Source organism: Scleropages formosus, chromosome 4, assembly GCF_900964775.1.
Source record: "Scleropages formosus chromosome 4, fSclFor1.1, whole genome shotgun sequence".
Taxonomy (NCBI): domain Eukaryota; kingdom Metazoa; phylum Chordata; class Actinopteri; order Osteoglossiformes; family Osteoglossidae; genus Scleropages; species Scleropages formosus.
Genome location: NC_041809.1, coordinates 2339796 through 2367045, shown reverse-complemented (window position 1 = coordinate 2367045; position 27250 = coordinate 2339796). Strand labels below are relative to the sequence as shown.

The 27250-nt window shown below is 45.1% G+C and overlaps 4 protein-coding genes across 7 annotated transcripts; 2 read left to right on the top strand and 2 right to left on the bottom strand.

Annotated features, from left to right (window-relative positions):
• Nucleotides 1-1409: 1409 nt before the first annotated feature.
• On the bottom strand, nucleotides 1410-8251 carry LOC108927042 (spastin-like). 2 transcript variants are annotated; one of them, XM_018740069.1, is made up of 17 exons: nucleotides 8193-8251; nucleotides 6895-7095; nucleotides 6198-6281; nucleotides 5946-6029; nucleotides 5682-5860; nucleotides 5455-5588; nucleotides 5270-5363; nucleotides 5030-5104; nucleotides 4857-4928; nucleotides 4691-4766; nucleotides 4526-4617; nucleotides 4163-4242; nucleotides 3989-4031; nucleotides 3002-3081; nucleotides 2710-2780; nucleotides 2398-2438; nucleotides 1410-1993 (listed from the first exon to the last, which is right to left on the bottom strand). In XM_018740069.1, exons 2-17 carry the CDS (start codon nucleotides 7031-7033, stop codon nucleotides 1868-1870), a joined length of 1470 nt encoding a protein of 489 aa, XP_018595585.1. In that variant the 5' UTR covers nucleotides 7034-7095; nucleotides 8193-8251; the 3' UTR covers nucleotides 1410-1867. The 2 variants fall into 2 exon arrangements, with proteins under 2 accessions (XP_018595585.1, XP_018595586.1); XM_018740070.1 differs by having other exon boundaries at nucleotides 6895-7079; nucleotides 8193-8243.
• A 128-nt stretch (nucleotides 8252-8379) lies between these two features.
• On the top strand, nucleotides 8380-10601 carry LOC108927125 (protein dpy-30 homolog). 2 transcript variants are annotated; one of them, XM_018740208.2, is made up of 5 exons: nucleotides 8388-8439; nucleotides 9646-9686; nucleotides 9760-9807; nucleotides 9902-10044; nucleotides 10190-10601. In XM_018740208.2, exons 1-5 carry the CDS (start codon nucleotides 8430-8432, stop codon nucleotides 10260-10262), a joined length of 315 nt encoding a protein of 104 aa, XP_018595724.1. In that variant the 5' UTR covers nucleotides 8388-8429; the 3' UTR covers nucleotides 10263-10601. The 2 variants fall into 2 exon arrangements, with proteins under 2 accessions (XP_018595725.1, XP_018595724.1); XM_018740209.2 differs by lacking the exon at nucleotides 9760-9807 and having other exon boundaries at nucleotides 8380-8439.
• A 71-nt stretch (nucleotides 10602-10672) lies between these two features.
• On the bottom strand, nucleotides 10673-15659 carry psen2 (presenilin 2). The gene is made up of 11 exons (XM_029251539.1): nucleotides 15566-15659; nucleotides 14926-15090; nucleotides 14635-14828; nucleotides 14386-14527; nucleotides 13961-14028; nucleotides 13627-13847; nucleotides 13417-13515; nucleotides 13184-13249; nucleotides 12774-12887; nucleotides 12537-12652; nucleotides 10673-11404 (listed from the first exon to the last, which is right to left on the bottom strand). The coding sequence occupies exons 2-11, from the start codon at nucleotides 15055-15057 to the stop codon at nucleotides 11249-11251; spliced, it is 1308 nt and encodes a 435-aa protein (XP_029107372.1). The 5' UTR covers nucleotides 15058-15090; nucleotides 15566-15659; the 3' UTR covers nucleotides 10673-11248.
• A 455-nt stretch (nucleotides 15660-16114) lies between these two features.
• Nucleotides 16115-27222, top strand: memo1 (mediator of cell motility 1). 2 transcript variants are annotated; one of them, XM_029251406.1, is made up of 10 exons: nucleotides 16115-16223; nucleotides 16532-16596; nucleotides 19621-19702; nucleotides 20156-20224; nucleotides 20632-20744; nucleotides 21105-21216; nucleotides 21840-21982; nucleotides 22491-22567; nucleotides 24143-24247; nucleotides 25233-27222. In XM_029251406.1, exons 2-10 carry the CDS (start codon nucleotides 16536-16538, stop codon nucleotides 25362-25364), a joined length of 894 nt encoding a protein of 297 aa, XP_029107239.1. In that variant the 5' UTR covers nucleotides 16115-16223; nucleotides 16532-16535; the 3' UTR covers nucleotides 25365-27222. The 2 variants fall into 2 exon arrangements, with proteins under 2 accessions (XP_029107239.1, XP_018595722.1); XM_018740206.2 differs by lacking the exons at nucleotides 16115-16223; nucleotides 24143-24247 and having other exon boundaries at nucleotides 16236-16596.
• Nucleotides 27223-27250: the final 28 nt, after the last annotated feature.

The window sequence follows — 27250 nt, the reverse complement described above, 5'->3', positions numbered from 1 at the left end:
AGGCTGATCCATTACTTTCGTTTCGTTTTTCGCCACCGTTGTGACGTTAACTTACAAACATGTTTTGGATAATTGCCTTGCTGTGGGACCCAGCTGCGCTCCAGCCTCAGCTCATAGTCCGATGACATTCTCCTTTGATTAAATTTAATGTCAAAAAGCTGCAAAATGCAGAAAACTGGAATGCATTTTCACAGCACTGTGCATTTGCCCCGGGAAACAGGGGTAATGCAGTTTGGAAGCTACCAAAAAGCCCATGAGTTTTAGCAGAGGAGCTCAAACAAACCAGGCGTAACCCTCACTGACAAATGCTTTTTCTGTGCTGCCTGCTCTCATCTGCTTACTTAAACTGTGGGAGACAAGATAACAGCTCCTCCAGCTACAGGCCAGTCTGTAAGACTTGTTTTCTACTGTATTATTTACTTACTCCTACATACTGGTCTATATGTGACATTTACTTTCAGTGCCATCACTACCTTATATGTGTGCTGCTGAAGCCTTTCCTTCACAAGTAGTAAAGTTCTCTCAGTCAGTCAATCAATCAATCAATCACCTATATAGCCACCTAACTGTCCATCCATCCATCCAAAAGGTGTGAAGATTGTCGGTTGAGATTTTCCACTAAATGCTGACATGTTGCCTCCCCCTGGAGGACAAGTGGTACCACAGTGCAGAACAACATCATAACTGGGTTCTTACTTTTCATTTTGGTCCAAAGTGACAAAACATTCAAAACATTCATAGAACTGGGCAATTTTACTGTGGAATTCACTGTAAGTGCCCTGCTCAAGGGTACGACAGCAGGAGATGGGCTTGAAACACCAGTCACTCCTGCAGCCCTCTGACATAAATATGTTACTTCAACAGAAAGAAAAAACAGCTGTGTAACAAATAACAATATAAATGTATTTTATTTAATATATTTGAATAAGAACGTTGGATTTGGCATCGCGTCCATAGCTGCAACACTGTGACACTGAGCTTATCGTCTTTCCATTCAGGTGTGACTCCTCACGGTTTGCCCTTCACAACCAACTTAATCGAATGTGTCCATCAGAGAACATTCTGTTAGTCACACATTGCAAAGAACTTAATAAAAACTACTTAAGGAAAATGTTCACACTGACCATATAGTTCCACTTTATTCTCCTTAACCCTCATACTTTGCAAAGGCAGTGCAATATATTGGAAAATGCAATAAAATACAGTACTACTGCAAGTAGATTATTTTACTTTTAGTTATTCTTGTAGCTGATAATTCTGGTCAATTTTATGTTTTCCTAACATTTGCGCAAACAAAATGCACCACCACAAAAAAGTACTACATTTTCCCAAATTGCAATTTCTTTCAGGTAATTAAGTTTAATAATAGAAAATATATTGTTGCTACCTGTTTAGATACAGATCTGTGGGTTCAGCAGGTTTTTTTTACTTATAGTACCATTAATTAAACAAGAGATTTGAGGCCTCCCTTGCAACATCAGCCTCTGAAACTCAGCTCCAATTTCTGCATTGAGAAAGCGGGAGAAAGCAAATGTTTCCCTCCAGTCACCCAAAATGCTGCTCCGAAGCTATGAAATATGAAATATGGCAGTGAGTATCAAAGCCATGCTAACACCCTTTGCCCTCTGCTACATGTGTTCCACAGCTCCACGATGTGCCAGACAAGACTCCCAGCTGGCCACTCAGTTTCACTTTAAATTAACGACGCGGTGAGGTTTGCTGTTGCACTACTGCTCTGTCTGTAGTTTTGTGCTCTGTTCCCGTTCTGATTTTAAAGTAGAAAGAGGTAAAAAATAAGTGAGGTTGTGTTATTATCCTCCATTAATCCAGGCAGCTGTTCAGCCCCAGACCCGTGGAGGGCGCCGTTTCACATGCCAGTGGTGTCCCCGTACTCCTCGTTCCACTGAAGGTACGTGCTGAGAGTCTGTGGGCTCACGCTGCGCTTGATTTTCTTCAGCGACTCAACAAAGTCTCTGAACTTGATATTTCGCATCTGTGCAAAGACACCAAGGGGTGGAGTGTTGAGTTTACTGACAGCTTCACTAACATCCATTCATTTACATTTATTCTTTTATCTGACACTTTTCTCCAAAGCAACTTACAATGTTAAGCTACTTATAATTGTTTACCCATTTATACAGCTGGTAATTTTACTGGAAGAATTTAGGCTAAGTATCTTGATCAAGGGTACTACTGCAGTCCTTAGAGTACAAAGTGAAGGCTGAAAATACCCCAATCTGATGCTTGTACAGAATTGTTAATTTTATTCGTAATATTTTCTTAAATCAGTATTGGCATTAATTTGGTGCTACTACTGTAGGTAAAGTCCAGATTTACATATTTAAAAATAATACAATTCTGCAGAACTACAACCCTGTATATAATCACAGCTCATACCTCACTGGCCGCCATGTTCTTAACTTGTTCTGGATGCAGCTCTACGTTAAAAAAAGAAAAAGAGAAATTAATCAGTGTGCACACACTCCTCAGCCCTTGCTATTGAGTAGTAGTACCATGGTAACCGGATTCTACACGCGTTGCACCAATGTGATTACAGGAACAAGTGGGAAAACATTGAGAACTCAGAGTTGTCACCCAAAGAATTACACAACTTTCACAGGCACACAGAATCAGAACGCTGCTGTGCCGTCCAGGAGGCCCAAACTTTTTTTAATCAAACAATAGCACTCTGTGTGTTCCAGAACTGACCTCTGATTGGTCCCAGGGCAGCATCCTTGGCCAAAGCAGTCAGGTCACTCCCTGAATAGCCCTCCGTCACTCTGTAATGAAACGATGTGCATGAATATCACTGCACCTTTCACGAGAGTCACGGGTACAACTGGCAGCTGGACTGAGCTACTAACCACTGATACATAGGTCCACTGGGCACGGTGCCCTTTGTGCCCTTCATTCTCATCCTATACGTTATACATGGAGTGCAGGAGCTTGGTGCCTAAACTGACAAGGTTGCCAAGTGGTACGGCTCTGACCTGGAACCTACCTGGCTAGCTGGGCCAGCTCTCTCTGGCTGAGTGGACTTCCGTGTTTTGAAAGCAGGTTCTGCATCAGATGAAAGCGCGTCTGCAAAGAATAACCCCCACATTGGTTTAAGGAAGCAAACAGCATCTAGAAATATATTACGTGGTCCTCCATATTGTGATTGTGTTTACAGAGTATCAACCAAAAATTTGAGTTGACCTGCCTGAAACCAAACTTGCCTGGATTAAAAAACACAGAAACCGAAAATTTGAGATGTTGTAGACTTTTGTCGGCCACCAAGTCAAAATCTGAAATTTTGGAGGCATGGAGGTGGCAGCATCATGCTGTGGGGCTGCTTTGATAGTCACAGAGCTGGTGATTTTTACCAAGTCCATTGCAATATCAACCATCATGGATATCATTTACGTTTACATTAACTCATTCAGCTGACACTTTTTTCAGTGACAAACAAGTTCCTAACACTGATTTACCCATTTACTCAGCTGGGTAAGTTTTACTGTGTCAGTTCAGGGTAAATACTTCATCAAGGGAACTACAGCAGGATGTGGGATTCAAACCTGGGACCTTTAAAAGTTTGCATCTCTAAGCACTATGCTATGTGCTGCAATTTATCATGACATACTTCAAAGACATGTCATTCCATCAGGGATTACAAATGTCTGGACAGTCCTTCATTCTTCTACAAGATGCCAATGCAACACACACCTCAAAGCTGTGCAAGAACGGCGGCCAAGAAGCCGAGTGAAGGGTGACTCACACTAACGACCTGGTTTCCAACTAGTTTCCAGCAAGCGAACTCAAACTACTGGCTTGTCCTGTATATGTGTGTGTGTGTGTGTGTGTGTGTGTGTGTGTGTGTGTGTGTCTGTGTGTGTGTGTCTGTGTGTGAGTGTGTGTGTGTGTGTGTGTGTGTGTGTGTGAAAGAGAGAATGTCAGTGTAAGCAGGCATCCACTGAAGACAAAACTTCTAATATAGCGTCAAACGTACCTCCTCTGTGGGTAAAGTGACATACACCCTCTTTGCAAACCGCCTGCAGGAGAGAACAGGACTCAATGTGAAACTATTTGTACCTTCTGACAGGTCTGAAGACCTCAAAAAACACAAGAATTCCAGAACTCTCTTGGGTAGAGTGATGGGTGGGAAGTCTGACAGACAAGGTACCTGAGCACAGCCTCATCCAGCTCCTGCGGCCGATTGGTGGCGCCCATCACCAGGACCCGGTCGTCCCCTCCAGACTGAACCTGAGATGAGGACAGTGAGTCACACTGTGTGTTTCCAAGTCTCTCCTGGTTCAACTGGATTTGGTCACTGACCATGCGGTAATCTAAAGGACCTGGGTTCAAATCCCACTCCTGCTCTAGTACCCTTCATCAAGGCACCTACCTTAAACTGATACAATATGAATTACCCTGTTGTATAAATGAGTAAATAATTCTAAGTAGCTTAACTCTGACATCTTCAAAATGTGTCAGAGAAAATAAAAATAACAATAAATTCCACTGACACAGATCCCAGAACTCTTACCCCATCAAACTGGATCAAGAACTCCGTTTTCAGCCGCCGACTGGCGTCATGCTCACCCTCCCTCCTCTCACACAGCAAACTGTCGATTTCATCTGAGCGGCAAGAAGAGACCGTCAGCAGGGGCAGCACTAGGCTACACCTAATGTGGTGTGAAACAAGTCTTACCGATGAAGATGATGGATGGCTGTAACTCTCTGGCAACAACAAACAGGGCCCTGACAAGCTTCTCTCCTTCACCAACCTGCAGGTGAGGGACAGTAGTTCAGCCCAGAGCCTCACAGCTTTAATGAGACAAACTGACATCTGCTGTTACTGCATATAATTCACTTACATATTTGGAAGTCAGGCTGGCGGCGCTGATGTTAAAAAAGGTTGCACTGGACTCCATGGCGACGGCCTTTGCCTGTCCATGAAAAGACGTGTAGCACAATTAAAATCTCTTGTTCTCAGCCAGTCTACATCTCTGTGACATTCACGAATAAGGCCGTACTGTCCCCGGCTCACCAGCATAGTCTTCCCATTCCCTGGGGGGCCAAAAAGAAGCAGGCCTCGTGCTGGAGCTCTGAGACCTGTAAACAACTGTGTTGAACAACACCACGGAGAAGCAGAATAAAAAAATCAAAATTAATAAACAAAAAAATATTTTTGCCTTTGAAAACTGGTAGCTCAAATGTTCTTAATGTGAGGAGCCGCTGTATTTTTGACATTTGAATAAAATTAAAGATCGCAGTGTGTTGAGCTGACCTCCGGCCGCAGGGCAGGAAGAATGACAATCTCCTGCAGCGCTTGCTTGGCGAGCTCCTGACCGGCCACATCCTCAAAGCGCACACCTGCACCGCTGAAACAGAAATTAAACTGGTTCACCAAACAAGTGCCTCCCGCTGGACCTGAGCAGAGCCATTCCCACTGGCACAACCCCCCCCACACACCCATCCACAATCTCATTCAGGATGAGGTTGGCCAGCTTAGGGTCCACGTTCTTCAGGTTCCTCATGTTGTTCTTCTTGGCCGGCGACGAAGCTGCTGGGTTCCTTCTGTGCCCGTTGCCTGCTTTGGTAGGACCCTTGGAGGAAGAAGAGCTCATTTACAAAACATATTCAGAGCTGCTCCCAGCTGAGACACACCTCCAGACTGCTTCTAAGAGGCATGTGCTTACCTTGATGCTGGATAGCTTATTGGTAGGATGTAGAATGTGGTTGGAGGACCCACTGCTGGCAGATGAGCGCTGGCCCTCTGGTAGTCTGAAGGTGGAATGTCTGGGCAGAGGACTCAACTGAGGTAGAGGATGGCTGCTGTGAGTCAGGGGGTCCGTCCTTCCGAAAGCCACTTTGCCCTCTGACAGAGACCACATCAGTTGTCATTTCCCAGCTTCACACACTGCACTGAAGCAGTGTAAGCAGAGTGCCTTTCGTCGACTCACCTAAACGCTCCAGACGCTCCTTGGCCATCAGAAGATTGGTGGACATCTTGGCTTGGAGACGTTTAACTCTCTCGTACTGCTCATCTGAAGGATGCAGTAGCAACGAAGAGGAAAAGAGGCAAGTTGAACGTGTATGTAAATTGTTAAAATGTATGTAAACATGTACCACTGGCACTAGGTAGCTTGCTTAGGAAAATCTATGTTTTCTCACATAATTTAAATTTTTAAGCAGTAAGATCATGAAAAGCTCACCTTTGCCTGTCACCTCAATTGCAATGCCCTTCTCCAGCTCCGAAATACCCTTCCTGTACCACAAAATTGCCTGTTCCTTCTGACCTGGAATGAGGGGAACAGAGTGACTAAAGAGAGACCATTAGCTACAATACTGGACAAAAGTGACACCAAGCAGGAAGTCGCACTGGTGTTATTGGAATTCAGGGACTCAAAAGGCAGTTTGTGTCTTCCGTCTTGGTCAAAGGATCTGTTCCCTAATACCTATTGAACCTGATCACTCCCTGCAGTGCAGCAAGAGCACTGCACTTCTCCACCTCTGGCTGCTTGGTGGTCCCACTCGCAAGGGGTTCAAAATCAAAAGTCCAGTGGTCCCCCTAAGTTGCCGAATCCCTCCAATACTCAAAAAGGGTTTCAAACAGTCTCTTTGAGAGCCACTTCTCTCCTATCAACTGAAAGCTCCATAAATGAGTCCAAAACCATCTGCTATAATTATCTATGTATTTGCTATTTCAGTCTAACTTTTGTAAGAGCTACTGGAGGGATATGAATCAGCAACATGGTGGTATCAGACACACAAGCTATGTGCTGATAATCCTGTATTTGTGTCTAAAGCTCTTCATCTGTTCTTGATATGCTTTTGTTTACTTTAGAGGAAAGGTGTTTGATAAATTACCTAAACCTTAAAATGTGTCTTGCTGTCCACACAGCGTCTTACCTCTGTTGTCCTCGTCAGTCTTCAGGGCCATTAATATGTACTCGAAGGCCTGCTTGTGGTGGTTTCGGATGTGCTCCGCTTTGCTGTCCTCATATTCCTTGTCTACTAGACCTGCTGGTCTTTTCACGGTGCCCGCCATGGCCGAGGAGAGTCACTGGAGCACACCAGAGGGGATAAACGCCAACCTACAAGGTGAAGGCACTGAACAGTAAACGCACATTATCAGCAAATGACATTGAAACAATAGAAAAGACTCATTTTCGGTGCAAGATACTGTATTGGTTGTCCATTTAAAGATGTTAGCACTACAGCTTTCCTGCAGTCATGGGAGATGTAACAGCTGCATCTGATGGGCTTTTCATTGTAGAAATAAACAAATATAGAGGCACTAACGGGAGACCAGCCCATCTTCACATTCACCTTCATGGCTGTTCACACGCTTGTCTCAAATTTATTTTTAAATGCAGTTTCTTTACTCATCTATTTCTGCAAAGAGATGTTTTGCATGCTGAGAGAGATTCAGCAGTTCTGAGTGAGAGAGGGAGGTTATTTGGCAGAACCAAAAACCTTACAGCTTGTGTCTGGTGTTCCTGAATATCGGTGACTGATAACAAAATGAGGAAGGTTACATGTTCAGGGTATGAATTAGTCAGTCGGCTTTGAATAGGAGTTTGTGGAAATGGTGTATTTTTATTTTCGGTGTTTTTAAAATTAGTTGTAGCTAGCTTTTTTAATTTACTGTAGCTGTACCCAACGTTTTAACAAAACCTAATATGCATATTAAGCAAGAGCCATATTACAAACCTTTTATTGACTGTGACTTAAAAGCTAAAAATGACTGGAGTTACGAACAGACTTCTGGTCCCAGTTTTGTTTGTAAGCTGAAGTGCCACTATATTTCAGATTACGCTAATATTAGAACATTTCTTTTCGCAGACATCTTTTTGTTTTCTTCAGACTAAACCACGAAAATGCACAAGTGTGAAAACAAAACCTGTGAGCTACTACCTGGTACCTCCTACCTGCTGTATTTATTCATCTGACACTTTCAAGAAATCACTTACAAAGTTAAGTTTATACACTACACTACTTAATGATTTACTAAATTTACTATATCAATCACGGTAGGTACTTTGATGAACAATAATAAAGCCGGGTGGCTCTAACCACTACGCCACCTGCTGCCATCCAGGGTTAAAATGCTATATCTTGTTATAAATTTACTCTTCGTTTGCTAATAAATATCCTGCATGATACAGCTCACAATCCGTATTATATTGTATAAATTTTAGTATTACCATAAAATAACTTTCCACCAAGCAAGCGTCCGCCCTTTCCTAACACGGAAATGCAATCACTTCCTGTGTCATGACAAAACCAATGAGCGTTGACTTAAAAAAAAATGATAAGTTCCGGTATCTTCCACAAACCAATCACGAGTGAGTATTCCCACCAGCCAATCAAGATTCAGTATTCTCGCTGCTTCAATTGGTCTCTCCGTTTTGCTTTTTTAAGCGGAGAACTCGACAGCAGCCATGGCGGACGGTGAATGGATTTCATTTTATTACCTCTATTACTTTGTATTTGTCGTGACGGTACTATTAGAACAGACTCACTCACTGATTTAATTTTTGTGCGAAATTCATGCGGTTTTCTTTCAGATAACGAGCCGTGACGCGCAGTTTACTGTTACTGTATAGTATGAAACTTGTATGTCTTTTGTTGTTGTAGCTGCTTAGAGTTAGTAAGTCTAGTCAGTCAGTGTAGCTTCAAAAACAGTTTGAGTTTGCAAACATTTGTTTTGGAAGCTAATATTGAGTAGGTGGAAGCGTGGTGCAGCCAGTAGCGGCCGTTTTTCGGACTAACTAAGGTTCTATAATTTAAATCGGTTTCGTGTGTACTAGTATTTTATGATGGAGTTTAGTATGTATGGGCTCCGGACCACCGCGACCCCGGGCCTTCGTTGGACCAGCGATTGTAATGGCTGGAAAAGAGTGTAACTGCTTCACTATAATTCATTTTCTACATAGAACAAGTAGCATCTGTTGGGCAGCAGGTGGCGTAGCACTTTTATGCACTTTTCTCCTGACCTGAGCAACTTAGTGTTGAGCTACATACAATTATTTACCCATTTGTACAGCTGGGTACTTTTACTGGAGCTATTTATTTAGGGTAAGACCCAGAGCAGCAAGGTAATTACGGCTGGAGGTGGGATTCAAACCTACAACCTTTGTGTCCAAAGGGCAGCAGCTGTAACCACTACTCTGCCATATTTATATGTATGACAGTCGTCTTGCAGTTGGGTTTGAGTCCCTGTTGTAGTACAGCTGATCAAGGTATTTACCCTGAACTCATGGAGTAAAAATTACCCAGCTGCATAAATGGGTAGATCAGTGTAAGTATATTGGTGTACAAACTTCACCCTGAGAGTCACATTGGAGAAAATTCTCAGATAATTCAATAAATAATAATAGCTTAGTTTTATTAGTTCTAGGCTTTTGCTTCTGTTAATTTGTAGTTATTTTTGTTGCACTGATAGTTCAACAGACAGACAGAAGTGCAAATCCAAAAGGGAATTGATTTATGTAACATGGCCCAACTTTTAATTAATTACCAGTTTGAACCATAAATACTGGAGTAATTCAGGGCACTACTTTATTTTTTATGATCCCCCCCCCCCGGCTAATGCATTTGTCCAACTTTTGATGTTTTCTGTCACTTGTGAGTTAATGTCCGTCTGTTTTTTATTAGATCACACTGATGTGGAGCAGGGCCAGGAAGGACAAGTGCCTGTAAGTTTATTCACTCGCTGCTGTCCTTTCCGTTCTTGTCGTAAATCCACCTTCATATGTAATTTCTTCAAAGGTTGCAGAAAATCCTCGTGCTGATTATGGTCATACAGAAAGCACCCAGGTATTAAAAATCTCAGGGGTCTTGAGATGGTGTGAAGGATGGTGGGTTCGGCACTTATTAGTTTTCTAATGTGCCTTTGTTGCTTTGCCCTCAGAGAGTATCGGAAGTTGAGAAACCCATCATGGAAAAGCTTCCCAAGCAGAAGGTGGACCTGCAGTCGTTGCCCACACGGGCCTACTTAGACCAGACGGTTGTACCTGTTCTTCTCCAGAGTCTAGCGGTTTTGGCCAAGGAGAGGTACGTACTTGAGTAATATGCAAGGCTCAGTCGGAAAAGGAATTTTCAGTATGATTTTTCTGTGCCAGTTAATGTGTTTCATGGTGGTAAGATGCCAGCTGGGAGGTGAAGTGTGTGATAATGTTCAGGACATTCTTTCTTTCAGGCCCCAAAACCCTATTGAGTTTTTAGCTGCACATCTTCTCAAGAACAAGTCACAGTTTGAAGATAGAAATTAACATCGTGGGAGAGAGAAAGCTGAGGTCATAATGTCCGTTTTTTTTTTTTTTTTTGGCCGAACATTCTGTATTTTTAAATGCATGCAGCTGAAGTAGGTCAAGTATTAGTTTTTGGTAAGAGTTGGGAAATTATTGAAAAAGTCACTCATATAAATGAACAATGAAAACAGTAAACAGGTGTTTCATAACATTTTGTCCACTACCCCCCCCCCCCCAAACTAGTATGGGTAAACATGCCTGTGTTACAGTTTATCCTTTTGAACAACATGGAGTTTTTTTGTTGCTGCTGCTTCTATGATGTTTAAGATTTTTCAGAATCACTGCTAAAGGCTTTTAACTGATTTAATTTTTAATCAGTCATACATAGTATTCAATAGCGATTTTGGCAAATATGAAAACCACAAAACGGGTCTGTTTCCTTGATGTTTATTGCAAGTGGCTTGATACCAAACAAGACAAGTTTCACTGGAGGACACTTTCCATTTGTAACAAGTAAACATTTTGATATCACATACTGTATGTAATCAGATTGTTAACTTTAATAGTGTCTTAACTTTGTCACAGTAAGCAACAGACCGATGATACTGCAGTGCACTGTATAACAACTTCAAACTACTGTTATCACAGTCAGAGGTACAGCAGGAACCAGCTTTCATTGCCAGTGCTTGGCCTTTGTTTACAGAACATCCTTCAAACCTTAAGTCACTTTAATGCACTTTGTCCACACTGTCACTGAAAGACAGTGCGCCTTAGAAATTTCCTGTAGGAGAGGAGGATTAGAGGCATTGCAGAAAGACAAACCACTTTATTCACATGTTGAAATACCCAGCCATAAAAATAACTGTTTATCATCAGGTCCTAATGTATTCATCTAAAGACTGATTAAAAAAAAAGTTTAGTAGGGCTACAAAAGAACAGCTCGCTGAACGTGTGTGTGTCGTGTCGTGTCGTGTCCTTGGGCAGCAGTCAGTCCTTGCCAGGTGCAGTCAGATGTAGAACTGGTGAGCAGCAAGGCTGTCCATGAAGGGCCGCACCAGGTTGTCGGTGGAAAAGTAGAAAACAAGGCCAAACGTGATGGAGATGGGCAGGGCAGGGAGGGCCTTCTTAAAGATGGCCAGCAGAAGGAGAGTGAGACACAGTCCCTATGAATGAGACTCAGGTTAGTTTCCTGCATCTTAAATCCCCCTGCATTTTTTTTTGAATGTGTTATACTGTAGTAAATACATTTACAGTTATGAATGCTGTCCTACTTACATTTTATTCCATGTTTCACAAGGATACACCGCCCTTTTTTTTTTCTTTTTTAAGTTGTGTTCACCTGTTTTGTTAAATTTCTGGTTGATAGGCAGCGAGGGCCTGAGCCAACAGATTGCACCTAAACTTCAGGATTGTGGAAGGGCCTTAATTCAACTCACTTCCACTTTTACAGCCTTTGTCTGCTGTTCCTCAGTGTCACTTATGAATAACACGGGGACTGTCACTTGTTTACGGGATGAATCTGTCAACAACTGGCACAGAACAGGAGTTGCTGGAGACGACATGTTTTTATTTCCAGTATTTAGTTGCCTGATTCTGGATAACTCTTGACAGCTGTGTCCTTTCTTTACTAAATTGTTTTTTTAATTGTTTTTTTTTCTTTTAGCTGACTCCTTTCTTTTAGGAAACTTACTATGACCTTTGTACACTAAGCTATTTAAAATGATTTACACGTCTTTATATACTCATGTAATTTTTACCGTATCAGTACATGGAAAGTACTTTCATCAAAGGTACTATACTGGGAGCAGGACTTGAACCCAGGATTTTTAAAACACAAGGTGACAGCTTGAATCACTGTGTAACTAGAGCATGAATCCTTTCTAGAGACCGTGGGGCAGTTTGGAGAGGCGACAGACAGTGACTTTTGGATGTCCCCAGGAAGGTTCTGGTAATTGATCCAGTGATACAGGAAGGGACATTTAAATGTCACCTTGCAATTTTTGCAGCAGTGAGACAAATCCACAGTGGCAGTTCTGCAGGTGTGGTTGAGATTAATCCAGAAACGGCTGGAGACTGCGCTCGTGGGAAGGGAACTCTTGTCTACCCTTGGCTGACTTAAGGGTAACGTGGGAACGAGCAACAAAATGAGTTAAACAGCCCTTCAGCCCTTGTGCTGGAAGGCCGAGGAACCAATGTACTTCATTTGGTGCAGCTGTTGCCTTGAAAGGGTTCACGTGTGACGTGAGCCACCATTTGAGAAAGCGCTGCAGACTGGTATGGGCCTCGGTTACTTACGATGAGGATGGCCACAAAGCACGCCAGAGTGGTGTTCCAGTCCCCTCCTGTGGCTGCGGCCTTGCCCACCAGCACGCTGTAGAAGATGAAGTCACCCAGCCCCAGCTTCACTCCCCCTGCAGAAGGGAAGCCCAGCCCCTCAATTCTCCATAGAGAGCCTTAAGCAAGTGTCTTTAAGAGGAATCAAATAATACTGCTGTCTGTGGAGTGAAGAATTGCAGTCTCATGACCACTTACGCTCCTCCTCCTCCTCGGCAGAATACGTTCTGTTCCTCCCCATGAACGCCTGGTTCTCGGGCTCCTCCTGGCTCCTCTCCAGGCCCTCGCCGTTACTCTGAGGAGTTTCCTCATCTGAGAAAGGCAAAGAGACTGTCTGCCACAACGTCCACATAAAGCTGCAGGAACTATCACTCCATTTTTAGTAATAGCTTCCTCAGTTAGGGAAGCAGTGATCTGGAGTGCTTCCATGCTTTCATATTTGCTACAAAATGTCATTTCTGAGCCTGCAGCCCCAAGCAGTGTACAGAAATCAGAGTGGTCACAATTACAGCACTTGTCTTTGAAGCTGAATAAAGAGTACTTCCTTTAGTTTGTAAGCCCATTTTCTCCTGTGGTAAACCCCCGCATAATGAGAGTTGCCTGCTGACCTGTCTCTTGATCTCTGGGCTCAGGAGATGATGTCTGGGCCATCCCCACCATCCAGATCATGGCAGCTACAGGGCACAGGGCACACGTCAGCGGTGCTGCTCGGTCAGTTTGACACTTTTCATCCCTAACATGTAGTGATATCTAGTTTCTCAAAAAACAGAAGACATGCCTTGCTACTCTGGGCTAAAAACACCTTCTGAGACAGGGAGTGAATACTCGATAGTACGCTTACAGGAATATATAAGAGCGGGGAAAATGGGCTCGTTGCGCTCCTGAGCCGTCTCCACGAGCATCCTGAGCGGGCCCTTCGGACTCAGCACTGCAATGAGATCTGCGCAAAAACAAGTGTGTTCCTGTTTACAGAAACGTGTCTTCAGACATCTAAATAGAAGCATACAAAGCATGTAATGCAAAAGTCTCAAGTATGTGGGAAGTCACTCACCGTACACAGAGATGGCACCCAGGATGACCCAGGCTGACCACTCGGGCAGGTACTTGATGAAGACGAGGGCCATGAGAGCGCTGATGACGATCAGGTATGCCTGCTGGAGCTGCAGGGGGCCCTTCCAATGGATGCAGATCATTCCCACGGCCCCAAAGTTCCAGATGATCATCACTAATGTGGGGTAGTCCATTGCCACATTGTAGGTCTTAAACACCTCACTGCGAAGGTGCCAACACATTCAAAGAACATATTTCACCACTGAGTTAGTCGTATAATTTTTTACAGTAGGGGGGAATCATTCCACAGGTGCAATGTTTATAGAAGAACGTACCCCAAGTACATAAAGCTGAACCAGAAAAGCAACATCAAGGATGAGAGAATCAGCCACCCGTGAATGAACTGCAGAGTTTAAAAAAAAAAAAAAAAAAGAAAAAAAACCTGGTCAAATGGGATTCTGAAAAGCTGAGTTTTGCTATTTTATTTCCTGATGAACATTTTAACTTTTTGATCTTGTTTACTGTCTGCGTTGCTGCTCACAGATGTACTGATTTATGCCAATTGTGCTACACTATAAGCTTAGAATAAAACAGTTTTTCAATGTAGACATTTAAGATTCAGCACAGCACTATATTTCTCACACATGCAGCCTTCGAACCCATTCAGAAACACATAAGTGGCACTATAAAGAGGGGAAAAACTGCACTTACACTACTTTCATATTTATATTTCAGAAATAAATTGCCGCGCCGCTCTCACCTTGTAACAGCGGTACTTGTAAAGCACAACCAGGAAGATGGTCATGACCACAATGACACTGATCATGATGATGGTGTTCAAGACAGAATTGAGAAGCCGTTGGCCCACCGACGGCGTGTCTTCCGTGAAGGGCGTGTAAATCCTGTAAACACCAAAGTGGAAGTGGATGAAGGAACGAGTGCCGTGTAGAGGGGAGCAGAAAGGATGCGTTTGTGTTTTTGTGGGTGCGGATAAAAAGCAGAAACTTACAGCTGCTGGCCGTTCTTCTCCGTGTAGAAGCTGACGGATTTGATCGTTGCCACGACGACCACCATGCACAACGTCACTGGCACAAACAGCATGATGACGTGCTTGGCTCCATATTTCAGGGTCAGTTCCTCATCCTCGCTCTCCACCGCAGGTTCCCTCTCGGCCGTTCCCCGGGCCAGCCGCGACGAGGCGCCCTGGCCGGCGACGGGGCATGAGATTTCCAACCATCGCTTATTAAGCATCCTCCGCCAACGAAACAGAGGAGGAAGCGGCGCAAAGCCAGATACCCACCTCTTTGGTCTCTGTGTCCGCCGGTCCGGGGAGCTGCGAGTCTTGCGTGTATGTGGCCATGGTTGGACTCTCTGAAGACACCAAGGCTGTTCTCTCATTATAAAACTCCTCTTCGCTGTCGGAGGTATTCATCAATGGGATGTTCAAGAAGACCTTGGCGAGCAGCTAAAACAGACACAGCGGAGACCAAACAAGCACTTTCACTTTGCTCATTGCAATGCAGCCGAAATACAGCAGACACCATTTTACTGGTTCACATGATGTCAAGCAATGAGGTATTTTACTGTAACTCAGCCAAAAACCTTTCGTTTCATATCTGGACTGTATAATATTTCATACGAGGAACAGGCTTGGTGGTGGGCCAGCAATATACCCACCCTTCATTTCAGTACTGTCATCATTTCGGTACATGTGCCAGTGTACACACGGTAAATGATGCACGAGTACAGTGGGGGGGGGGGGGGAAGAAAAGAAAACATCGATGTAGCGCCACTGTTACAAAAGTATCAAAATTTGATTTGCTCATGTGTGACGTAGAGAGCGAAATCCGAGCCGAGCACCGCGGCCGAAGGCCCAGGATCCGCCCGTGTTCCACACACAACCGAGTTAAAAGTGTTTGTGAAGGAAAGACGCCACTTGCCTCTCTTGTTTACAGCTTTACATTCATGAATCCGACGGCAACGCGTCTGTTCGAGCGCAGCGATCCGATCAGAGCCGCACCCGGAAGTGCGCCGCGGTCAGCTGATCGGAAGGAGGCCCATGTGACCGCAACCCCCCCCCCACTCACTCCCCCGGAACACAGTCACGTGCTCCTCGTGCCCGCGTGACCCTGTAAGCTGCCGTTTTGGCTGCGAATAGAGATGAGAAGAGTTACCGTTATTTATGCTGTTTTACCCTACTACAGTACTACACTACATATTTTATATATGCTGCTGTTTTTGTCATCTGTTAAATCTTAAATAAGAAAGATGACAGTGACGACTATGCATAAAAAAATTTAAAATTGGTGCGCTTTCTTGTATATCGCGTAAATTTTCGTATGCTTACTAAACTCGATTATCAATGCAGTCATTCTAGAACAATGCACATAGATGTATGATGCATTCCTTCGGTTAGACTTGAAAATGTGATGGTTTTCTTCTTTTCATTTATTTTCTTCTATCTACTTCTCTTTTGCTATGAAGTGACGTCACTCAACCGCCCTCTTCGGTCCTTCACTGGCCATGGAGACAGAATCAGCCAATCGCTATTTTCTCACCAAAAAAATCCGCCCACAAACACGGCAATGAGCTAATCCGGTTAGTCTTCCGCGACCACCGTAGCCAATCCTCTCGCAGTTCCTTACCTGTCTCGCCTCGTATCAAATAGAAAAACAGTCCTTTAAATTTTCAGCCAATAAGCGCGGAGTGTGGCTGCCGAGGCAGGACGGCGGTGTTCTGCCGAGCCGAGACCGGCTATCAGTGCGTCTGTGTCACCCAGGCGGAGCGGCTGGGCTCCTTTGTTCTCCCGTAGCTCATGTGAAACCCGTGTAATTGTTCAATAGAGACGCCTTCATTGTCTTAATTTGCTCGTTATTTACTGTTTGTTTACTCCACGCACCACACAGGATCATGTCCGAGCGAGGGGTGTGCAGGGAGGCGAGCCACGCCGGCAGCTGGTATTCCGCCTCAGGTAGACCGGGGTCCGCGGGGCGCCGAGGGGCGGAAACGGGGAGGAAATGGGCCGGAAATGGGGAGGAAATGGGCCGGAAGCGGGAAGAAATGGGGGCGGAAACGGGGGGCTAACTGTGCGCGTTCGGGGTTCCACGCTCAGCTGGACCGGTGGCGATGGGCCACAGACGGGCTGTTAAATCCCTGCAGTGTGGCACGTTTCATACACACTTTTGAACAGCAGTGTGATTCTCTAAAAGCTGCTGCTTGGGAATAATATTTATTACTCTTGAGGCTTCCTGGCTTCATGACATCACCGGATGGTCATGACTATCTATATTTGCGCTACAAAGTTCAGTTTCTCAAATACTCCATGGGAATTAAATGAAGAAGGGGACGGAAGCACTTTCGGGGCAGTACTGTGGTGTTGGGAACCTCACTTTTCACCCCTGTCTTGTGTCCGCAGGATGGATTCCCAGCGGCCCGGCGTCTGTCTGTCTGTCTGTCTGTCTGTCTGCCTGCCTCTCTGTCTCTCTGTGAGGCCCCTTCCACAGCCGGCCGTCCTTGCTTCACCTCTAGGTTGCCGGTCGGCGTGAGGCTCGAACCCCTCTGGTTCGTGAGAACGGACACGTTGTGTCCTAGATGATCCGTGCCAGCGTGCCGGTGCTCTCCCGCTGTGTATTTGCCACAGACGGGCTTTTTAAATCCACTTCTGCGTACATCAGCCCCCCCTCCCCTCCCCTCCCCTCCCTGACGATTAGCCTTATCCAGCACATTTAGCTGCTGGCTCCATCAGATGCTGTTGCAGCACAAAAGAAGCACAAGGTTTGGCTTTTCCTCTAAAGCCGCGTGCCGGGGCTGCGGGGTCAGCCCACCGTGTACAGCTGCTTTCCTCAGACTCTCCGCCACTTTGTCATCGAAAGGTTCGCACAGCCTGGTTTTCTGTCCATCCACAGAGCCGTGACGGTCGACGCTGCCTGGAGTCCGTTGGGCTGGTTGGGGGTTTTTGTGTACAGCTTTCTCTCCATCTCACGTCCATTAGATGCATAAGGATTTCGCGTTCCAGCGGCGTCTAAACACCAGCGTGTACTGCAAGCAGGGAAACAGCTGGGTGTGGAATATAACAGGGAGACGTGCAAAACAAAGTTCTGTTGCACGTATAAAAACCGGACCTCACGGCTCCTGGCTCTGGGTTTGATTTTAGTTGAGTCTGTGTGTCGTTGCTTGTTCTCCCCATGTACATGTGGCTTTCCTTCTGGTGGCTTGGTTTCATCCCACGGTCCAAAGATGTGTTTCAGGTGAACAAGTGACTCTTAGTTGCGCTTAGACTGTGTGCGTGTGAATGAGTAAATGTGTGTGGTAGCCCTGTGATGGACTGGTGTCCCATCCTGGTGTACCCTGCTTCACCCCATATGCTCCCAGAATGGGTTGTGGACCACCATAACTGTGCTGGAAGGACAGTTGATGGATGGATGGAAAATGTGCACTAACATATTTGACTCTGTCAGGCTGTTAGTTGACAGCTAACACCACCAGCCACCGTCATGATCTTTGAAGCAACAGTTCAATTTCAGCTGATCTTCAAGAAAAGGTATTAAAAGACTCAGACAACTGCTGAGTCCCATGTGCTTCTCCCAGGTGTTTCTTCCATGTGCTGGTCTGTTGCCGAGCTGCCCCGATCTCACAGTTGAGCCGTCTGCCGTGTTGTGTCATGTTAGCTCCTCAGAAGTCCCAGGGAACGTGTGAGATTGGGGTCTGACTCCTGGGAGGTTGATTTGTGCCTGGGGCGTGGAACTTTACAGCATGCTTTGCGGGCCGTCAGTACCCAGAGCGAATGCAGCCATGTGGAGCTTCTGTGCTCCTGGGACAAACTTTTCTGTCCCTCTCCGAGATACTTTCATACTCTCTTTCCTTTCGTGAAATGGCCTCCAGGCTTAGGGATTGCTGTGCTGCTTTCAAGCCCTTGTTTAGTAAAGTCAGGGGAGGTAATGATCGTAGCCAGGTAATGTGAGCCTGGAGGCCCAGTCCCATCAGAGTAAGGTCAGGCCGCTCCTAAAGCTGTACAAAAGGCCATTTAACCTATTGGTTTCTGGCCTGTCTAAGCAGATTAGAGGGCTTTTCTAGGCTGACATTTCCCCTCAGTGGGACATGTCCCTGGGATGGCGGAGCCCCAGTGCTTGATCTATGTGCAGGGACCTCAATTGAGCAGCACCACACACCAAGAAGCTTCGGATTCCGTGTGTGGGTGTCTTTCCCGGCATCCCATCCCTTAGGGTTAAACCTCAGCTGTCATCCACCGCTCCCCATTACCTATAATCCACATGTCCCTCGCTAAAATGATAGTTTAACACTCTTTGAGCTCCATGGCTTCAATACTCCATCAACTTCGGAGAGGGACGTGCGCTCCAAAGGTCACCTCGGCCAGTTGCTTTACGATTCGTGCCTCTCGGGGAATAAGCGTTCTCTTGGCTTCACCCAACGCATGGCTTCCTCAGTGCATCGGAGAAAGCAAATATTAAGTGTTATAACACATGCTCCAGTGACGAGTGTGAAAGACGTGTTGGGCAGAGCCAAACTCTTAGTCATGCTGTTCCCACCAGTGCCTGACTCATTATTTTCATTACGTTTTCCTGGTACCGTCACAGTGTCTGAACTAGATTGTTATCGCTGCTTAGTGCTAATGAAATTCTTGAGCAGACTATTTTAAGAAGGGTCTCTCTCTCTCTCGCTCGCTCGCTCACACACACATCAAGAGCCAGTGCCAGACGATCTGCTGCCTGGATCTCGTATCCCTGCGGCCAAAGAACTGGGAGGGACGGTCTCAGAACGGCTCAGATGAGCACTCCTCTCAGACTGGCAGTTAACAGAATGTCGACTTCCTGCCAAATCGCATCAGACCACCGTTTTGTTGTTTGCCATTAAAACAAATTATAGTAATTCAAATGGTTAAATACATCTTCCCCACTAAGAGCAGGAGGACTTTTGGCAGTTGGATCATTTCTTGCTCCAGTGTTCCTTTCCCGTTTCTCTCTTCCCCCCCATGTAGGATCCCAGCTGAACGCGCAGTTGGAGGCCTGGCTGTCTCAGGCCCCGCCCACTATTCGACCTGCCAGAGCCATCATAGCACCGTAAGCATCTGCATTTATTCATTTGGCCGACGTATGCCTCCAAAGCAACAGGCAGTGATTATTAACTAGCGTTTAGTTCACATCTCTGTCCAAGGTGGCTCAGTGTAACACACAAACGGCAATTTAGAATCACCGATCCACCTTCAATGCATGTCTTTGGACTGTGGGAGGAAACAAGAGCACCTGGAGGAAACCCACACAAACACAGGGAGAACGTGCAAACTCCACACAGAAAGAGCCACATTCGAATCCTCATCCTAGTAATATTAACAGAAAAACTATGATGTTAGCCTTGACGCCATATATTTGCTATGAGTGGTTGTTTTGAACTCGTTGGTTGAAAATCACAAACTTCCCGGTTCTTGCAAATGCGTGCGGCGCTGGCTGCTCTTGCAACCTTGAGGCTCCCGTGCTTACATCATCAGTCAGTGTGGTGCTTGTTTGTGTTCACAGGCATGCTGGGTACACCTACTGCGGCGCGTGTGCGGCACACGCCTACAAGCAAGTGGACCCCACAGTTATGTGAGTGAGCGGTCTCTTCGTTTTTCGGTTTGCAAGCACCTGTCTTTCTTGTTGGAACTTCTTCTCAAAGACCACCTGTGCAGTGTATGTCGGGCGATTGACATTGAGAGCCAGCCTGAAGGTGTCTTTAATCTCCAAGAGGTGTCTTTCGTGATTGGGTTCCACATAGAAGAGGGGTATCAGTTACAAGTATTATCTACTGAAAAGGCTTCTGGGTTCTTTCTGGTCCTTTCCACCTCCAAGAGGTGATATGCCACTCAAGTGTGTCAAGTTGAGTCTCTTTCTGGAATGGAAACTGATGTCAGTAGAGGCTCGCAAGGTGTTTGAAGTCTTGGTGCTGCTTCTCCAAGAGAGCTTGGTGTGTGTATGACAGAGCGATTTGAACCCATGCTCTTCTCTCCCCCTAGTCGCAGGGTGTTCATCTTGGGGCCCTCGCATCATGTGCCCCTCTCCCGCTGTGCCCTCTCACCGGCTGAGATATACAGAACGCCGCTGTACGACCTGAGAATCGACCAGAAGGGTACGTCCCTCCAACTGGAATGAGTGGCAGCTTCTGCACCGTTCAGCTCGGAGTTCCAGTAACCTCACGGCGCCTTAGTATCAACTGGGTGGTGAACATTTTTACTGGTCCAGTTTTACAAGTAGTGAAACTGGGCTACACAGTGACATACCACTGTAGTGAGGCAGGGTTTTACTGGGGACACGGCGCAGGGCAGCCCTCGGGGCCTGAAAACCCTGCTGTCACCATGAAAGTGAGGCAAGATGCCTTCAGACGCATCTCTCGTTTATGCCTTCAGTCCTCCTCTGTTGTTCCAGCAGGAAATGTGAAGCTCTGTCAAAGTTTATTTATTAATTTGAATTCCCTGTCCTTGTTTTGTAGTTTATTCTGACCTTTGGAAGACAGGCATGTTTGAGCGGATGAGTCTGCAGACCGACGAAGAGGAGCACAGCATCGAGATGCACCTGCCATACACGGCGAAGGCCATGGAGAGGTGGGGCTCTCGGCTCAGTGCTGAGAGAAGCGTCTGATGCCAGACCCCCTATTGCTGACTTCTCTGTGGTGTGGATAAAATCTTATGTACTTGTCGTGTTTCCATTTATCCCCCTTGTGCATTTTTTTGGTCACGTTTGCGAGCATTGCAAACTTTTGTGTGGTCTCAACAAGCTCCAGCCTCTTTCAAACTGTGTATCGGAGTACCAGGCTTCTCCTTTTTCCCATTGATGTTTTATACTTTACTGACTCACATAGATACACCAGGAAGCAGTTTAGTGTTTCACCCCAGGGCTTGAACAATGAGAACAGAGTGACACTGGAGGGGTGGGCACCAACATCTGTAGCTGGTTGCCATGGCCTTCTAACACATGCATCCGGTTACAACAAACAAGCATCTTGTTGTCATGGCTCCCGGTTTTCCTGTGCAAACCCTCGTCTCTACTGCACGTTTGTCCCGTTTTGCCTTTTCATCAGACCACATTCTGCTCACCTGCTGCTGAGTCCTGCAACTTCGAGTCCGAGCATTATCCTGTGTGAAGAATCAGCTAATTGGCAGATAGTTAGCTATTCTACCACCACCTGGCCGTGACCATGTCTCTCTCCCCGTCTTATTCTTGCCAGCTGTAAAGATGAGTTTGCCATCGTTCCGGTACTGGTGGGTGCTCTAAGCGAGTCCAAAGAGCAAGAGTACGGGAAGCTGCTCAGTAAATACCTGGTGGACCCCGGTAACCTGTTTGTGATTTCGTCCGACTTCTGTCACTGGGGTGAGCAGCTCTTCCAGGATGGGTTTGAATGTCTGAGTTCCGTGACTGTGTGTTTTTGTTTGTTTTTCCAAAGAAATTGTATAAGCCCCCACATCAAAGTTTTTATACTTTCATTTATAAAGTACTAGTTTTTGTTTGCACAACCTTGGAAAATGGGCTCCGTTTAGATCGATAGGTTCCTTTACCAGGCATTTGGACCATAGAAAGAAAACATTTTAAGGTTGGCTGGCTTTGTGTACCTTTTAAAATGGACCCATCAGTGTGTGCTGTAAGTAGTAAAATTCTACAACTGAGTTTTTATTTTTAGAAAGTTCCACCCAGTTTTATTCTGCCATCGTCTACAGTTCGCATAGACAGATTGTAGTCATGATAACTGTGAAATCCACTGTCTCTCCATAGTTCCTTGAGGATACAATAATTGGCATGCATTTATGCAGCTAAGTCCGAATGAGAGTGCACTCACGTAAGCGGTGACAGTTGATTCAGTCTGGTTGTTTTTTCACCGAAGGTCAGCGGTTCCGCTACACGTACTACGACGAGACCCAGGGTGAGATATACAGATCCATTGAGCACCTTGATAAAATGGTGAGTCTGTGTTTGCTCTGCAGGTCCCAAAAAGCCAGAGGAGAGCTGACTTGTTCACCTAATTTTCGTGCTGTTTCGCTTTCTTAGCAGGGAATAGTCTTTTCTTTAGAAAAGTGGGAAGTTAATGAAGTAAGTAATGTAAAGGCTTCACGAAAATACTTGGTTAGGGACATTCACTCATCATCCACTTTTTCCAGGTACCCCTGGCTGTTCAGTTATGCAGCTGTGCCCCCACAGCTGGTGATTTGGATGGTTGTGACTCAGAATATAAAGCATGCAGACAGAGTTGAGAGGTCCAAACACTGTTTGAATGAACATTAGAATGGACATGATGTGATTTTTATTGTTGCATGGTCATTGGTGCCAGCTGCACTCATTCCAGCACCTCAGAAACGGTCATTTTTGGGATTTTTGCACATTACGTTGCTTATTGTTTATTACACCATTCTCTATAAACACAAAAACATTCAGCTGGAAACACTTCTGTGAGCAAAAAATACCTTGTTAATGAGTGAGATCAGGGGAGAATCGCCAGACTTGTTAAAACTGTCAGGAAGTCCACAAGTGCAAAAATAACAGCTCAGAACAGTGGTGTACAGAAAAGTATTCCCAAACGAACAACTTGTTGAAACTTAAAGTTGATGTGCAGCAGAAAAAAAGCCCAATGCAAAAATGATGAGGTTCAAATGGATATGGACAATAGGAGAGAGAAAAACGGTGGTGGGTTTGTCAAATACCAGTTTCTTTTGTAACCTGCTAAAGCCAAGGTCAGAATCTGCTATGAAAAGAATAATCCATAGACCAGACCTGCCTCGTCTCAATAGTACAGATTGGTGGTGGGAGTGTAATGGTGTGGAGAAAGTTTTCTTGGCACATTTTTTTTTTTTTTTTTTTTTTTTTTTTTTTTTTTTTTTTTTTTCTTTTCTCTCCCCCCTCCCCCTGTAGACTGGGTATGTTTGAATGCCGCAAGTCCCAAAACATTGCTGAGCAGGTGCATTCCTTAAGGCCAGTGTACCTTTTCTCACATTATCCTATTAAAAGTATAAATTTACCATGTTACAAAGCACATGCCATGTTAGGATGGTTCCACAAGTATTACAGTGCTTTTACTCAGTTGGCCTGCCCTGTTCCCACCTCTCAAGTCAACAGAGCATCTTTAGGATGAAGTGGAACACACTGTGAATATGCTATGCAAAAATCTGCAGAGAATTCAGAATATTGAAGCTATCAAGCTAGCATGGGCTAAGAATCCTGTGGAATTTGTCCTGCACCTTGTTGCTGAATACAGCCTTTTCTGGAGGCAGAAGACATTTCCTCTTGATGCTAGCTAGATTTACCTAGCAAAATGGCTGGTGGATGTATACAGTTACATGAAGGTGTACAATGCTGTAGAAGTGTTGCCATGGCAACGATGGTTCGCTGTCACTGTAACCTAACTGAAGGCACCTAAACCAGTTTTTCCATAGTGCCTTTTAAAGGGTACGATAGTGGGAGAGTTACTGTATTTCCCCCATCAGAGTGATGCTGAGAAATGCATAATGGGATGCTATATGTGTGCTTTCTTCTTTCTTGAAGGGCATGGCCATAATCGAACAGTTGGACCCTATATCCTTCAGTAACTACCTAAAGAAATATCATAACACCATCTGTGGCCGCCACCCCATTGGAGTGCTGCTAAATGTAAGCATTTCTCCCAGGTTTCGGCCTCAGAGACACCAAGTAAAATGAGTTGTCTGTCAAAATTGTTGAGGTTTGACGTGAAACTGACCCGCCTACAGCAATCAATGCGTTATGATCATTTTTAGTTGCTTTTGTATTAAGATCACAATGTCTTCTCTCAAGTTTGTTTGGAAGCTACAGAACTGTTCGAATGTGTTAAAGGGGAAATGCTGCTCTAATTCAACTGGCCATTAAAGTGCATTTCCTTGAAAGTTCTGGAAAAGAAGAATGAGCACACTGGCTCCTTTTCTTAAGAACACAAATAAGAATGTGAGTTTTTGAACGTACAGTTTCCAAGTGTTTTGTTTATTGCATTTTCAGACATTTCTGTCTGTGTTTAGGTGCTCAGCTGGTATATGGCAGTAAAGAGCACCCAAATAGAACTGGGCTCAGGCAGCACTTTAATGTAACTCCCTTCCAGTGTCTGCAGCTCTTGTCTGATGTTCTGTGATCAGTAGCAAGATGATGAATGTTTGATGAATCGGCACTGAATAGGGATTTGTGAAGACAAAGCATTTTTATTTTCAGTCTTTTTCCTTTTGCGTTGATTTTAGTGTCACTCGACACTAAATTGAATCCAATGGGGGGGGGTTAAGTCAGGAAATAAAATATTTCCATTTTATTGTAGCTGTACCTGAGAATTAGAAGCCGAGTGAATAACTTGTGGGACGTCTGCATTACGCTGCTTTATTGATCGGGGCTTGGTGTTAAGTGGATTCGTGTAATGAATCGTGGATGAATCGTGTAATGATTCGTGTAATGAATCGTGGGTCCCCAGTTGTGTTTGTAAAATAAGGAGCCAGTCTGCCAGATTACCGTGTTAAAACGGAGCAGCGTAAGGAATGTAAACAGCTGTGGGGAACCAGGGATCACTGGTAAATCTGGTAGCCAAGGGACTCGAGGGCACTGGATATTGCTTCCTGACACCAATGTGTTTGCGTTGCAGGCTGTGTCCGAGCTGCGCAGGAACGGGGCCGACATGAGCTTCTCCTTCCTCAACTACGCCCAGTCCAGCCAGTGCCGCAGTTGGCAGGACAGCTCAGTTAGCTATGCAGCCGGGGCCTTGGTGGTCCACTGAGGATCCCCCGAACCACACCGCCAACGCAGCCTTGGTTCCACCCCGACCTTCGCTGTGCCCCCTCCGATACCCCCCCTTCCCCCAGAAAATAGTGGAAGCCCCTGTTCAGTAACCTCCTAACGGGTAACTGGTTGTAGGTGGGGAATCGAGGAACCGATGCAGCCTTAGACCCCCACTGGCACCCTGTTTTCAGTGGACTCTCCAGCCTTCTGGGTGAAATAATGGCTTTGATGTGGAGTACTTTGTGATGCAATGGGTGCAGTTTTTACTTTTTTTTTGTTTTGTTTTGCTGGCAGGATTCCAGAGCAGGGAAACAAGATCCATGCACTGCAGACTGATGAAAAACGGTTTATTCATGCGTGGGGCACTCTGCCGAAATGCTCACGTGCACTCTGCTTTAAACAGGAGAACACTTTCTGGGGAAGAAATCAAAGCCATTTGCGTGAAAAGGGGACAAATGTATGTAAGTTAGCTAATGTTGGATCCACTTAAAACCCAAGGAAAGCAGTGCAGGTGACTTCTACTGTGGCCAATACTGTGGTAATTATTAACAAAGGATTTTATTTAAGGAAGGCCAGTAGCAGACTATTTACTGTAGTCTGCATACTAAAAATGTCTCTTTTGAAGAATGTTCTAGCCATTTAACATTAGCCATTTTTACAGCAATGTAAGATTTCCTCCCTTTTTCCTGTTGTTTGCTATGGTTGTTTTATGATAGTTTTTAAGTTGATCTGCAAGCAGCTGGTAGTACATCCTTGGCACGTAGTTGAGGGCTGTGAGTGTGAAGGTATTCATTCATCCACAGCCATTAATTGTTTTACTGAAGTTGTTGCGCTGGCTCCTCCTGGTACAAATTGCCCAGTTTGGAATTTTCTAAAATTTCAACATTTTCCAGTTTTATTTTGATTTTCATTTTCCTCACTTATCCTAAAATTTCTTTGCAGGGGAGAACATGTGACTGCTTTTACCCTCTGAAATCCAACATGGCAGTTGGAAGCACCCAAACAGAGTACAAATGTGAAACTGACTTGAATTAAGTCACTTCCACAAGGTTTACAGCTCGTGTCTGGTGTTCTTGAGTGTCGGTGATCAGCAACAAAATCAGGAACACTGCAGGTGTTTATGGGATGAACGAACCGGTCAGCAACTGCCGATGAACAGGAGTTTGTGGAGACACCATGGTTATTTTCACTCATTTTATATTCATTTTAATGTAGCTTAAAGTTAATATTAAAATGCGACTTTGGAGCTGTGAACAATGTGTTCAGGTCCCATTTTTAAAGATGAGGAACCAGTGCATTTCAGCAGTACAATATACAAACATATAAACAGTAAACCTTATGGGAGTTTGATTTTTGATACTCATCAGGTTCTGGTAGTATCTTCAATAAATAACGTGATCGCATTAGTGCACCCATTCAGGGTAGTCGTAGAGGGTGCGGAGAGACGCTGCTCTGCTGCTTGGGGTAGCGATGCCGCACCAACGACGACCAACTCAACACAGAGTCAACAGACTGTGCATCTGTGCCTTTGGTTGCAGTTACACATTTCCTGTGAAAGAGCAACCGCATCTGCCAGCTCACCTGTCCCATCACGCCATCCCTCCCCTCTTCCCCACCTGTGCTGAAAATGTACATCCTGGCTATCGCATTGGCCGGTGACGTTGTTTTCCATTAAGGGTGACTGGTTGTTTGTGCTGATATGTTTCTGTTTACATTTTATTGCATATAGAATAACACGGCAAACGTGGAATCAAAACCACTACATGGTAGCGGAAAAGCAAAACTGAGTTGCTCTTGTGGACTTGTACTATCTCAGGTTCAACTGATTCAGCATCCTGGTCTGCCCTGCTGATATGATAGCCTATAAAGTTCATTGCATATGTT

Excerpts from the sequence above, each read along its gene's own strand:
- LOC108927042 (XM_018740069.1), bottom strand. The coding sequence starts at position 7,033 with ATGGCGGGCACCGTGAAAAGACCAGCAGGTCTAGTAGACAAGGAATAT. Across the intron at positions 5,105-5,269 it reads TTCCTGCCCTGCGGCCGGAG|TTGTTTACAGGTCTCAGAGC; the intron begins GTCAGCTCAACA and ends TGTTCAACACAG. Across the intron at positions 2,439-2,709 it reads TGCCCTGGGACCAATCAGAG|AGCTGCATCCAGAACAAGTT; the intron begins GTCAGTTCTGGA and ends TTTTTAACGTAG.
- psen2 (XM_029251539.1), bottom strand. The coding sequence starts at position 15,057 with ATGAATACCTCCGACAGCGAAGAGGAGTTTTATAATGAGAGAACAGCC. Across the intron at positions 14,829-14,925 it reads CGGACACAGAGACCAAAGAG|GGCGCCTCGTCGCGGCTGGC; the intron begins GTGGGTATCTGG and ends GTCGCCGGCCAG. Across the intron at positions 11,405-12,536 it reads GCTTTGTGGCCATCCTCATC|GGACTGTGTCTCACTCTCCT; the intron begins GTAAGTAACCGA and ends TCTCATTCATAG.
- memo1 (XM_029251406.1), top strand. The coding sequence starts at position 16,536 with ATGTCCGAGCGAGGGGTGTGCAGGGAGGCGAGCCACGCCGGCAGCTGG. Across the intron at positions 20,745-21,104 it reads CCTGAGAATCGACCAGAAGG|TTTATTCTGACCTTTGGAAG; the intron begins GTACGTCCCTCC and ends CTTGTTTTGTAG. Across the intron at positions 21,217-21,839 it reads ACGGCGAAGGCCATGGAGAG|CTGTAAAGATGAGTTTGCCA; the intron begins GTGGGGCTCTCG and ends TATTCTTGCCAG.
- LOC108927125 (XM_018740208.2), top strand. Across the intron at positions 9,687-9,759 it reads GCCAGGAAGGACAAGTGCCT|GTTGCAGAAAATCCTCGTGC; the intron begins GTAAGTTTATTC and ends ATTTCTTCAAAG. Across the intron at positions 9,808-9,901 it reads GTCATACAGAAAGCACCCAG|AGAGTATCGGAAGTTGAGAA; the intron begins GTATTAAAAATC and ends CTTTGCCCTCAG.